This window comes from Apodemus sylvaticus, chromosome 5 (genome assembly GCF_947179515.1).
Source record: "Apodemus sylvaticus chromosome 5, mApoSyl1.1, whole genome shotgun sequence".
Lineage (NCBI taxonomy): Eukaryota > Metazoa > Chordata > Mammalia > Rodentia > Muridae > Apodemus > Apodemus sylvaticus.
Genome location: NC_067476.1, coordinates 4187740 through 4199606, shown reverse-complemented (window position 1 = coordinate 4199606; position 11867 = coordinate 4187740). Strand labels below are relative to the sequence as shown.

The 11867-nt window shown below is 53.1% G+C and overlaps 1 protein-coding gene across 1 annotated transcript; it reads right to left on the bottom strand.

Moving 5' to 3' along the window:
• Nucleotides 1-928: 928 nt before the first annotated feature.
• Nucleotides 929-9095, bottom strand: Tprn (taperin). The gene is made up of 4 exons (XM_052181809.1): nt 6471-9095; nt 1781-1985; nt 1577-1683; nt 929-1473 (listed from the first exon to the last, which is right to left on the bottom strand). Exons 1-4 carry the CDS (start codon nt 8334-8336, stop codon nt 1411-1413), a joined length of 2241 nt encoding a protein of 746 aa, XP_052037769.1. The 5' UTR covers nt 8337-9095; the 3' UTR covers nt 929-1410.
• Nucleotides 9096-11867: the final 2772 nt, after the last annotated feature.

Below are 11867 nucleotides of genomic sequence, written 5' to 3'. Positions count from 1 at the left end.
CTGTTTGGTTCAATACACTGCTGCTAGGACCCATCTTCTAACCACCTGTGTTGCTTACTTCGTATTTCCATGTACCCTATGACCCAGCCCTTTGCCCCAGCTTCTGGGGCAAGTTTGGAAGTATTTGTTGACCACGAAGTTTGGAAGTATTTGTTGACCACGAAGATCTAGAAAACAGCTGTGGTAATTTATACCTATCATCCCTTCCTTGAAGAAGGATTGCCTTAAGATCAAGGCCACTCAAGTCTACATAGTCCGGTATAAACCAGCTTGGGACACAGTGTGAAACCCTTTCTTAAACAAAAAAAGAACCTATAAGGCTGGGCTTTTATTCTCTCAGAGAAACATTAACATTCTGCTTGAGCCTAGTCAAACAGTACATCTGCTCTTAGGTGACAGGAAAAGAAGACACATATAGTGCCTGTGGATGACCCTATGTCTACACTGGCTGCCAAGGCCTCTGAGAACAGCTAAGCAGGCAGCGCTGCATCTTTCTACACTTTTGGGGACTCAGTTGCTATAGCCTTGTTACAGGCCATAGGTCGGGAGGTATCCAAACCAAACATGAGAAAAGATCTCCAAATTTCCATTACCGCCATTCCTGTGTGATATGCAACTAGCCACCTTACTAGGCTCCCGGCCCTGTGCAGAATCCTGTCAATTATAACACCTTCCTCCCACCTGGCATCTAGGCCTCTGGGTCATGGAGTTGCAGAGCCCAGAGGTTACATCCACTTCCCACAGCACTAGCTCTAAGGGAGAAAGCAGGCTTGCAGTGGGGAGAGAACAAAAGCAAGAGCCAGACCAGCAAGGGCTCAGTGTGACAATACCAGAGTGAGGTCACCTTTTGCTTTTTTGCACACGGGTGCCAAGTTAGGCCTCTACCTTGTTCTTAGACTGAGGGTTGTGTAAAGAAGGCAAAAGCAGCCTTGTTAGAGTGCTGTTTATTGAGTCAAATATCGGGAGAAAAACAAAAACCACCCTGCCATCTTTCATGAAGAGTAGCTGAGTTCCACCATAGTAGAGTCATAGGCTGAGGGCAGGAGCTTAGATTTTGACAAAGAACAAATAGCTAGGGTAGCCTCTCACTCCTGACAGGGGCTACTCCTCAAAAGGTAGGAGCTGAAATGTCCGACAGCACCCTGGGACAAGATCTGCTCAGGCCTCCGCCTCATCACAGATAAGATAGTATGGACAGATATCAGCCTGTCCCACGGGCAATTCCCACCTGTTCTTCCTTGGTGTGGGATTCAGATCTGGTCCTAAAGGCAGAAGTAGGTAACAGAGGGAGAAGGCAGGGAGAGCCAGGTGGAAGGGGCACAGAAAACAGTCAGGGCTCCTGGGTATTGACTGGCTTCCAGGACCACCACACCTGGGGCTAAGTCTTGGCCATCCTGACAGTTGCAGGGGTCAGAAATAGAGGGCTGGCTCGCTGCGGAAGTCCGAGAGATCATTTTGACTGGCAGGTGTGAGCTGAGAGAAAGAACAGAATATAGCCACTAAGGTTTATCCAGGCTTCAACCCTTCCCCCAAGCCAGTCAGCCTCCTTTGGTGTCTGGGTGTTCACCTGGCTTACCATGACCTCCTTTGGTGGGAGCTCCACCTCAGTTGGAGTCTGCACCAGTGTCTGCTCCTGCCACTTGCTGAAGGCCATAGAATGCTTTGGAGTGTAGCTGGACAGACCTGTGAACCAGAGACAACGGGCATGGATACCTGCAAGTGTGGTCCAGATCCCTTCCACTCGCACCCGCAGGTTGCCCTTCTCAACGGGTATGATTACCTGAGCTGCTCTCAGGTCCCACACTGCTTACAAACGTGGCCCGGGGCAAGAAAACTGTAAAGGGTTTCTCTGAGTCAGGCCCCACTTCCTCCTCTTCACCATCATCCTCTCCTTCCTCCTCCTCCGCCTCCTCCTGTACCAGAGAGCTCTCAGAAGGGTACTCAAATGTTGTATGCAGGCTCTTGTCATTGAAGGAGATCTTCATCTAGGAATAAGAGCCACGTCAGATGCTAACGGGGAGAAGACCTTCTACCAAGAGTTATAGGCTCCACATATCCCACCCTCTACCTGTAGCAGCTCCTATAACTAATTCCATGTTCTGAGAAGAATCCTAGCACCAACCATCACTGTCAGGGGCCTGCTTAAGAAGCTAACACCCGTCAGTTGGGCTGTTGGTGCTAAGCACTACCTATTTTTCAGGCTAGTGGGGAGTCCCACTCTTTATATAGAGTCTAGGGTACCAGCAATACCATCAGTGATCCCAACTCCTATCCTACTGTGTGCCTCTCTGACTCCAGAATTTCATGATCAAACAAATTCTCCCTTCTCTCTGAGTGGCCTGGCTTAAGGGACAGAAAGCCGTGGGCAGCCCCTCTGACATGGTCCTCCTGTCTCCTCCCTTTGCTGGGAGCCCCACCTCCACAGTCAATGGGGGCTGAGCTTCCCCCATTCTGAGTTCTCTCAGATGAGCTCAGCCTAGTGGGTCGGTAATGAACATGAGCACTTGCCTGCAGCAGATGGGGCAGTCTTGCTGGGCTCGAAATATTAAACTCCTAGGCACAGGACACCAACAGCCAGCTCAGGTTCCCCCTCTTCCCCTGGAAGGAGCCAGAGGCCCAACAGGATGGAAGACTAGCCTGGCAGGAGGGCTGAGCCTGTCCTGAGGCAGCAGAGTGACCCTGGCACAGGCCACAGAATGGACCAAGGATCCACAAAAGCAGGACACCTAGACTGTGAACTAGCATCCTGTCTCCTGTCCCTCTCAATCAATGGCCACTTGCCCATATGACTATTAATACTCTGAGCCCTCTGCCCATTGAAAGATACCCTGCCCCAGGACCTGGGGGGAAATCCGGGGAATTGGAGCTCCTCAATTCTCAACCTGCTCAGAGATGTCTATTCTCCCAGGCCTTCCCTACCTGGGCCATCTGCACAGATTAACAGGTAAATGGGGAGATGCCCCAGGCCAGGCAAGACAGATGTTTACTCCTGTCATAGGCCTATCCACTCCCTGAAGACTAGATCCCACTGGAGACAAGTTAGGTGGAAGCTGAGGGGTGACGTCACCTGGCCTTCCTGACTAGCCTGAGATAAGCACCCTAGGAGGAGCCCAGGATAGATAGGGCCTAACATACCTGGAGCCTTCTATACCAAAGTGGCCCCTGGATGGAGCCCTTGAGGCCCTTCCTCTCTCTCACTACTGAGAATCAGGACCAGCTGCCAGGGCCCAGCTAGATGAGCACACCCTCATTAGTCTGCATGACCAGTTCCCAACAGAGAGGCTGAGGGACAGACACAGTCGTTACGGTGCCTGGCACGGCCTGGCCAGGCTGGGGGTGGGGAAGCAGCTCATAAGCCTGCCTGTCTCAGCTGGGGCCCAGACCCCCAGTAACTACCTCCCTTGTCCCCTCTGGCAGACCAGTATTCATAGAACTCTTTCCCCCTTCCAGTACAGGTCAGTGGGTCACATGTAACTCAGGTTTATAACTCCTGCCAGGGAGGGGTGGGGCCGCCAGGGCATGTGGGGAAGGTCCAGACAGGGATTGTCACTATACGTATCCAGTCACTGCTATCTGGGGGACTTTACCCAGCACAGCTAACATGGCAGGCAGGTGATGGAACCTCTGGGCTTTCACAGGGCCCTGGGTGGCAGAACCTTCCAGCTTTTACAGGGCCCTTTTGTTCTCCCTCAAACTGCCCTACCCATACACACCCAGCTTGGGTTACCAAAAGGTGTCCACCCTGGGACTCAAAGAGGAGAAACTGCTCACCTGGCCCAGCTGGAGGTCACGTGTAGCCAAACCCTGCCCCACAGTCCCTTGCACACAGCCTGGCTCCCATCCTCCATTTGGCCCCCAGCCAAAGTTCCCAAGGGTAACAGGACAATAGATCAGAGCTAACCAACGGTGATAGCCACAGCTGCTACACCCCCCACCCACCCACCCAGGGCACACCCTGTACCAGGGAGGTTTCCTGAATAAGGGTTCAGTGTCTCTGCGGGGTTCCAGGCTCCAGAAAGACCATCTAGGGGTCGGTTACCCATGAGAAGAGTTGGGTGAGAGAGACTGAATCTAAAGGAAAGCAGGTGAGAGGACATGCAGGCCAGCTTCAACCAGGACGGCAGGTGCAGACTGGAGGAAGATGACGGTGCTGGAAAGAGCCAAAGGACAGACCCGCCTTCAAGTGGGAGCCAGGCTGAGGGCCACAACTAGGTCACCCTGCTGGGGAGGGTGAAGGGCTGAGCCCAGAGGACACTAACACACTAACATGCTAGGGTGTGGCACAGGAACAGGAGGTGGGAAAGAGGAAACAGCAGCTAGACAGGTGGGAGCCACTGGTGCTCCCAACCAGGGAGGGAAAGGTGAAAGGACATCCCTCTTACCAAGAAAACAGTGGGGGCTGGGAAGCTGCAACATCCTACCTCAGGGAAAAGGGGCACAGGCAGGGCCTCTTCCTCCCAATAGATAACCTACCTAAATGGAAATGTTTCTGCCAGGCTGTCTCTCAGAGACACTGGCAATCAGAGGCAACCCTAACTACCCAGAGCAGGGCTGAGTCCCTTGGAAGTCAAACTGCCAAACTGCCAGCCCAGTAAAGAGCAATCCCTCAGTCATCCTCTAGGAAGCCACCAGCATTGCCTTCTGGTCACCTAGTCATGGTGGGGAGGGAAACCAAAGTGTGCAGTTGCCCTAAGGCCTGTGGGACCACCCACTTCCACAGAAGAAACAGGAGTGTGCACCAGGGCAATTGCTTGGGTTTCAGAAGGAGCACCCTGGGGTTTACTGGGGGCTGCAGGTAGGAGAAATGTCAGGGAAGGGCAAAGTCCACGAGGGCCTCACCCTGCACACTGTTCTCAAGGTTGGGCAGTTCTGTGCCCTGCCTCCTCCCACTGGTATTCTGTGTCTTGCAGGGCAGGGCAGCACAATCAGCAGGTTGTACTGCTACAGAGAGCTCTGCCCAGGCCACTTGGCCATAATGAGCATCATCCATCTGGACCCCCAACTTCCTCCATCTGGCCGGACAGACAGGTGCTGGCCAGGGTCCCGCTCTGGCCCCCTGCTAGCCTTTAGGCCTTGCCCTGCTTTAGTGTTTGAGATCTACATGAACGACCATACCTGGCAGCCCTGCCCTCTCACTTTAACCTAGCCAAGAGTGATTCTCACACTTGTCTCTAGTCAGGGGCAGGAGAGCTGGGCTCTTAGGAGCAGCTTTTCAGTTTCAAGAAGCCAAGTACCCCAGGACAGGAGCAAGGCTCTAGCAATAGGAACCTGGTCTCAGCTCCAGTCCCATGGGCTCCATGGCCTCAGGAACCTCCCACGCCTCTGCTCCTCAGCTACACAGGGATGTTTTCATCACTTTCACTTCTTGGACAAGCATGGGGATGGCCACCTCACAGAGACATCAGGATCAGGAAGCAGGGAAAGATGGGGCAAGGGCCTGGATCAATCTGTCCAAGGACTCAGGGTAAAGAGCACAGGTGAGATTGGGAGAGACGTGGTCTCGTGTGGCCAAGAAAAAAAAAGGTTTATAGCCCTGAGTCTCCTTCCTCACCAGAATCCCCACCAAAGTCAACATGACAGATGGGACTGGCAGGAGATGATGGCAAGGCGCAAAATGTAAGGAAAAGAGTGAGGAGGTGAGGTACATGGCTCAGAACAAAAGTTCCCCCAAGGAAACAAGTGGAGGGAGGGCACAGTGTTAACTTAGGGTAGTGGAGACACTGCAGGTGCCATCCCAGCGGAAGGAAGGAAAAGTGCGCTTCCCTGTACCAGCTGACTCAGAGTCATGTGGGGTAGGTCTTGGAATTTGCCCCAGGGGACAAACGCAGACCCTGGAACAATCAGGAAGAATCTGAGGAATGATTTCCTTGTGCCCAGAGGGTTCCAAGCCCAGCCAGAGCTAGCTAGGAAATATGGCTCACGCCATCATCTGAGCCTCTAGGGGATTATTCTTGAGTTTCTCTGCCCAAGGCCCTCTTGACCATGTCTGGCATGAAGCCTGGTAGCTCACTCCATGCTTGCAGAAGCAAAGGTCTGCCAAGCTCTGGCTCCCGGACCTTGCAGAGTGCTGAGAACTCCCTCCAACTGGCGTGTATGGGCTGTGTGCCCAGAGTGACCTCAAAGTGAGGAGGACCTGCAAAAGAATAACTGGCCTTCTCTCTTCCCACTTACATCCAGGGTCTGGATGTCTGTCCAAGCTAAACTCCACAGGAATATGCCAGCTGCCTCCAAATCAAAGGCCAGGCCAGAGTCAATAGGCCTGGCTATTTCCTGAAGGTAGACCTGCAATTAGTTGTAACTGCCCATTCCAAAGGGATGCTGGAACACTGCATTACCTGGCTACTTCTCCCAAATCTCCGAAGTCAACAGTAGGCGACTAACCCCAGCCTGGGGCTGTCACAGTTCACAGAGGCCCTGGCCCTGCCCCAAGCACACCGCCCCATTCTCCTGACCCTCTCCTCACCACTTACCTTTTTTCTCGAGGAGCCAGCCTTGATGAGGCAGGACTTCTGCAGGGCCAGGTAACCACCGATCACCTCAATCTCATGCACGGTGGGGTATCGTTTCTTTAGAGTGTTCTCCAGGGTAGTGTGGGGTCCTGAGAGACTCTCAGCATCCTGTTCCTCTGCCCCTTGCTGGGACTGACCATTGGTCTGACTTAAGTGTGGCTCCTGAAGGGTCCCTGGCTTCCTCTTGGGCACTACTATGAAAGTGTTGCTACCTCGGTTCAGGAGCTCTGAGGTCTGTCCAGGCCTGGCTGGGTGCAGATGGTACTGGGAAGGCACACCAACTGCTGAGGAGGGCAGTTTGGCTTCTTGAAATGCCTCCTCCTCTGAGTCTACTTCATCAATGAAGGTGACTGGAAGTCCTGGCCTCAAGGGCTCCTGGCCATTCTTGGCCAAGCCAGGAACCCCCAAGCCTTCAGAAGGCTCAGCTTCAGCAGTGGCTGGTAAAAATGGAGGTGGTGAAGCTGGCCTCTGCCACCTAACAGACTTGTCTGTGTCAGAAATGGCTGGCCTGGGGCAGCCCCCCTCCCTAACTGCCCACTGCATCTCAGCAGCCAAGGGACTCTTTTCTAGGGCAGGCGCACCATCCATTGTAGACACCAGCTGGGATCCGAGCCCCTGGCTCTGAGAGGCCCAGCCCACCTCCCCCTTTGGCTCCTCGAATTGCCTCCCCGCCAAAGGATAGTTCCCAGGGGCTTTGCGCTTTGGGATCAACACGAAGGAGTTGCGGGAGTTCACTCGGAGGTTGGCCAGGGCCCTGGCCTGAAGGTCCCCGATTGGGATAGTTTCCATGTCTGGCTTGGAGGATGGCCTTATTTCGAAGGAATCATTGGCGCTGGTGGCAGAGGAGACCCACTGGCGCTGACTGGGAGTGGCACTGGCTGGGCTGGGCGCCGGGAAGGCAGGGGGCCCAACTGGAGTGGCACTTGGGGTCCCAGGGCTTGGGGGCGGGTGGAGGGAGGGTTCCTTTGACTCCACCTTTGGCTTCCACTTGCCCGGTACAGGCGGAGAGCCTGACAACCCATTGGCAGGGCCGGCAGGGGATTCCTGAGTCATGGGTCCATTAGAAAGCGAGCGATTGACCGCACTGCGGGGCAGGCCCCGGGGGTGGACAGTGAAGGAGTTGCTGCCGGTCTTCTGTAGGAAGTCGCTGCGCCGGGCCCCGGGGCCGGCAGTGCCGTCGGGGTGCGCGGGCTCGCAACAGGCAGAGCGCTGACCCGCGCGCTGGGCAACGGGGACAGACGAAAAAGGGGATGCGGGCTGGCTGGAAAGCACCGGTGGGGCAGGAGCCAACGACTGATTGGTAGGAGCGCGCGTGGCAGCAGAGGCAGACGCCACGGGAAGCTGCGGGAGCGCAGAGCGGAAGCGCTCTGGGCTCCCGCGGCGACGGGGTGCAGCAGGCGAGTCGAACTTTTCCAGCAGGCGGCTGACACGGCCGGGCTGTGGCGCCTCGTACACCACTACCTCCGCAGCGCGGATGCCCGCAGGGGGCGGCACAGCGGGCGGGAAGCCTGGCGCTGACTCGATGATGAGGATGTTGTCAGCTCGAATGGTCCTCACGCCGGGCACACGACAGTACAGCTCCAGCAGCTGCTGAGCGGGCCGCGTCCCGCGCCGCCGCTCCGATTCAAGCCGCATGAACGGGTTCTGGCTTAGCGGACCCAGACTCTCGGCTAGCACCAGCCGCTCGTTAGGCCCATCCGGCGCCGCTCCAGATCCCGGGCCTCCGCTCAGGGCAGCCAGTTTAGCTCGCCTCCGCTCAAGGATCTCCCGTTTCCAGGCGGGCATCACAGTTCGCGGCCCCGGGTCGAGCCGCCCCAGGCCGGCCATGCTGAGGACGCACGGCCGCCGACAGGAATGCACGGCGACCACACGCTACACTCTTAGCTACCTGCCTCAGTATCGCGCCGTGCCACGCCTCCCCGGTAGCCGCCAATTGGACAAGCGCGCTCGGACCCTAAGCGCAGAACTGCCTACCTATAGCAGAAGCATATGGCCCAGTTGACCGGAGAATATCCACAAAACTCCTCCCCTTCAGCATTCTCATTGGACTACGGCAGGCACAAACCAGCCCCTATTGGTGAAGGCCTGTGGACACGCCCCAGTAAAGCTTGCTCAATGGCTGCTCCTCACTTCCGCCTCTGCGCTCTGGACCTAGGACCCTGGACCTCAATTAAAGCGGGGGTGGGGTGGGGATGGTGGTGGTGGTAATTAAAGCAGTTGTCGCCTAGCGGACCCTCGCGTCCTAGGTGACCTTGGCACAGTTCTGAGTTCAGTACACAGCTGCACGAGCCTACCACCTTTAGGCCCAGGCTCCGCCCCAATCTGGAGTCCTTGAACAGCTGTGGGCAGGCAGCCAAGGTCCCCTTTCAGACCTAGAAAAGCTGCTTCTGAGATCCACCCGAGCACAAATATGTTTTCGAGAATCTTGGTTTTGTAGGTCACAGACCTACTATGTGTGTGAAATATCTGATGCACGGCTTGCCACCTATGGTCCTGCCAGGTATCCATTATGTGTATGAGGCACTAAGGAAGCAGCCTTATTTGTGTGTGTGTGTGTGTGTGTGTGTTGTGTGCCTGCGCGCGCGCGCGCGCGCGCGCGCGCACACGTTACACATAAAACCAGAGCCTCACACATCTAGGCAGTTCTGTCAAGCAGAAAAGTACAAAAACAAGGGTAAAGGTCTCACTAACATCTGTTGAAACACCTACTTCCAAGAATGAGTAGGGGCTAGTGACTGAAGGGTCACAACCTCATGGCAGATAAGTCTTGAAGTTTCTTTGGGGAGAGCTGCACAATGCACAATATATACCCCTCCCCAGTATACACAGTAGGGCAACTGCTTGGAGGCATTAGAAAGTTGGACGCTACAGCCCCAGCTGAGGCCTGGCATTGCTGCCTCCGGTGCCACTTGGCTTCCAGGGACTCTACCTCATGGAATGTGGGTCTCTGTAAAAACGGTTCAGCCTAGGGGTAGTTGCCTTTAGGCTTTTGGGTTGCATAGCAGTCTACAACTGGCACCATCTTTCCTATATCTTTAACTTGCCTGCTTGCCCACTCCATCATTATAAACTGGCGATTATAAACTGAATTTCAGCCGGGCAGTGGTGGGGCACGCCTGTAATCCCAGCACTCTGGGAGGCAGAGGCAGGCGGATTTCTGAGTTCGAGACCAGCCTGGCCTACAGAGTGAGTTCCAGGACAGCCAGGGCTATACAGAGAAACCCTGTCTCGAAGGGAAAAAAAAAAAAAACAATAAAACTGAATTTCAGCTTTCTGGAAGTCACTTATTTAACCTTGGTAGTATCAGAGATTGGGTTCACAGCACTCGCTACTGAGCTATAGCCTCAGCCCTTCAAATCACTTCAAAGGAAACTTCTAGGGCTCGTGGCTTTTATACTCAGAATTCCAAATTACTAAAACAGGAACACACAAAACATAATCTAAGAAATGTTACAAGCAAAGTTCAGCTTGTATCTTGCTTTGAGGAAAAAAAAAACCAGCCCAATCCTGGATTAGAGAGATATTTTCCTAGCTGGGGCAAACCAGACAAGCCACCCCTTGACTCATTTGACATGTGACATGACTGTTCCCAGCAGAGGACACAGAAGTTGCTGTGCACAGACCTGCATCCCTGTTCTGTGAAGAACCACATGAAGTTATTAACCTAGTGATTCTCAACAGGGAGTTTTTACACAAGGAAACATGGCAATGTCAGGATGAACTTCTGGTTATTACAAATGAAGGCTGCTACAGACATCCAGTATGTAAGGACCAGGCACACTACTAACCGTCTTACATCCTCAGGACAGTCTCTTCTTCATCCAAAATAAATGGCCCAGGGACTGGTGAAGCGTTAAGAACAAATGCTGCTCTGTAGAGGGAGGGTCTGGATTTGGACCCTAGCACCTGGGTGGCTGGAACTTGGTCCTGGCGTTCCAATGCCCTCTTCTGGCCTCCATGGACATTGCATGTGTGCTGCACAGTCACACAGATTTTTTTTCTTTTCTTTTCCCCCTTTCTTTCTTTCTTTCCTTTTTTTCTTTTTGTTTTATTTTTTTTTGTTTGGTTGGTTTTTGTTTGTTTGTTTGTTTGTTTTTTCGAGACAGGGTTTCTCTGTGTAGCCCTGACTATCCTGGAACTCACTCTGTAGACCAGGTTGGCCTCAAACTCAGAAATCCGCCTGCCTCTGCCTCCCACGTGCTGGGATTAAAGGCGTGCACCCCACTACCCGGCTTTCTTTCTTTTTCTTTTCTTTTTTCTTTCTTTTTTTTTTTTTTTTTTTTGGTAAAAGAAAGACCTAGTCAGCTGCTGGTGGTTCTTGCCTTTAATCCCAGCACTCAAGAGACTGAGGCATAGCCTGGCGGTGGTGGCACACGCCTTTAATCCCAGCACTTGGGAGGCAGAGGCAGGTGGATTTCTGAGTTCCAGGACAGCCAGAGCTACACAGAGAAACCCTGTCTCCAAAAAACAAACAAACAAACAAACAAACAAAAAGAGGAAGAGGCAGAGACAGGCACCTCTGTGAGCTTAAGGCCAGCCTGGTCTACAAAGGAGTTCTAGAACAGGCAGAACCATTGTTACACAGAGAACCAATGTCTCAAAAAACAAAACAGAAGAATGATCCCACTCATAAGCTAAGCATAGTGAGGAACCCTGTATTCTGCAGGTCACATTTTATCCATCAACTATTAACTTTTGTTGATGTTCCTTCAGACTTTCTCCTGTCTCCCTGTTCCTCTCCTGCTTTCTCTCTCTCAGGCTGGGTCTCACAGCCCAGGCTAGCTTCCAGCTATGCTGCGAACAATGACAATGTAGTTTTGATCCTCCTGCCTCCACCCCCTGTCAAAATAAGATTACAGGTAAACACTCAATCAACAAAGTTATAACCAAATGTCCCTTCTCTTTTTTACAGCCACTCTAGGAAACAGTGTGGCATCCTATTTTAAATCCTTTAAAATGTAAAATTTAGAACTTATGAGATGGCACAGCGGGTAGAAACACTTGCAAACAGGCCAGGCTGCCTGAGTTTGCTCCCTGATATCACGAGGCCACATACATACACAGAAATAATTTTTAAATGTATAAACCATAATGTGGTTGATAGGATGGTTGCCTAAGTCAGATATGGTGGTGCATGTCTTTAATTCTAGCTTTTGGGAGGCAAAGGCCAGCCTCTATGAATTAGAGGCCTGTTCTACAGAGTGAGTTCTAGTCCAGTCAAGGTTACATAGTAAGTTCCTGTTTCAGTAGCAGTAATAGTAGTAGTAGCAGCAGCAGCAGCAGCAGCAGCAGCAGCAGCAGTAGCAGTAGTAATGGTATGATGCCCTGGGTTTGATTTCCAGAATTACATAAAACAGG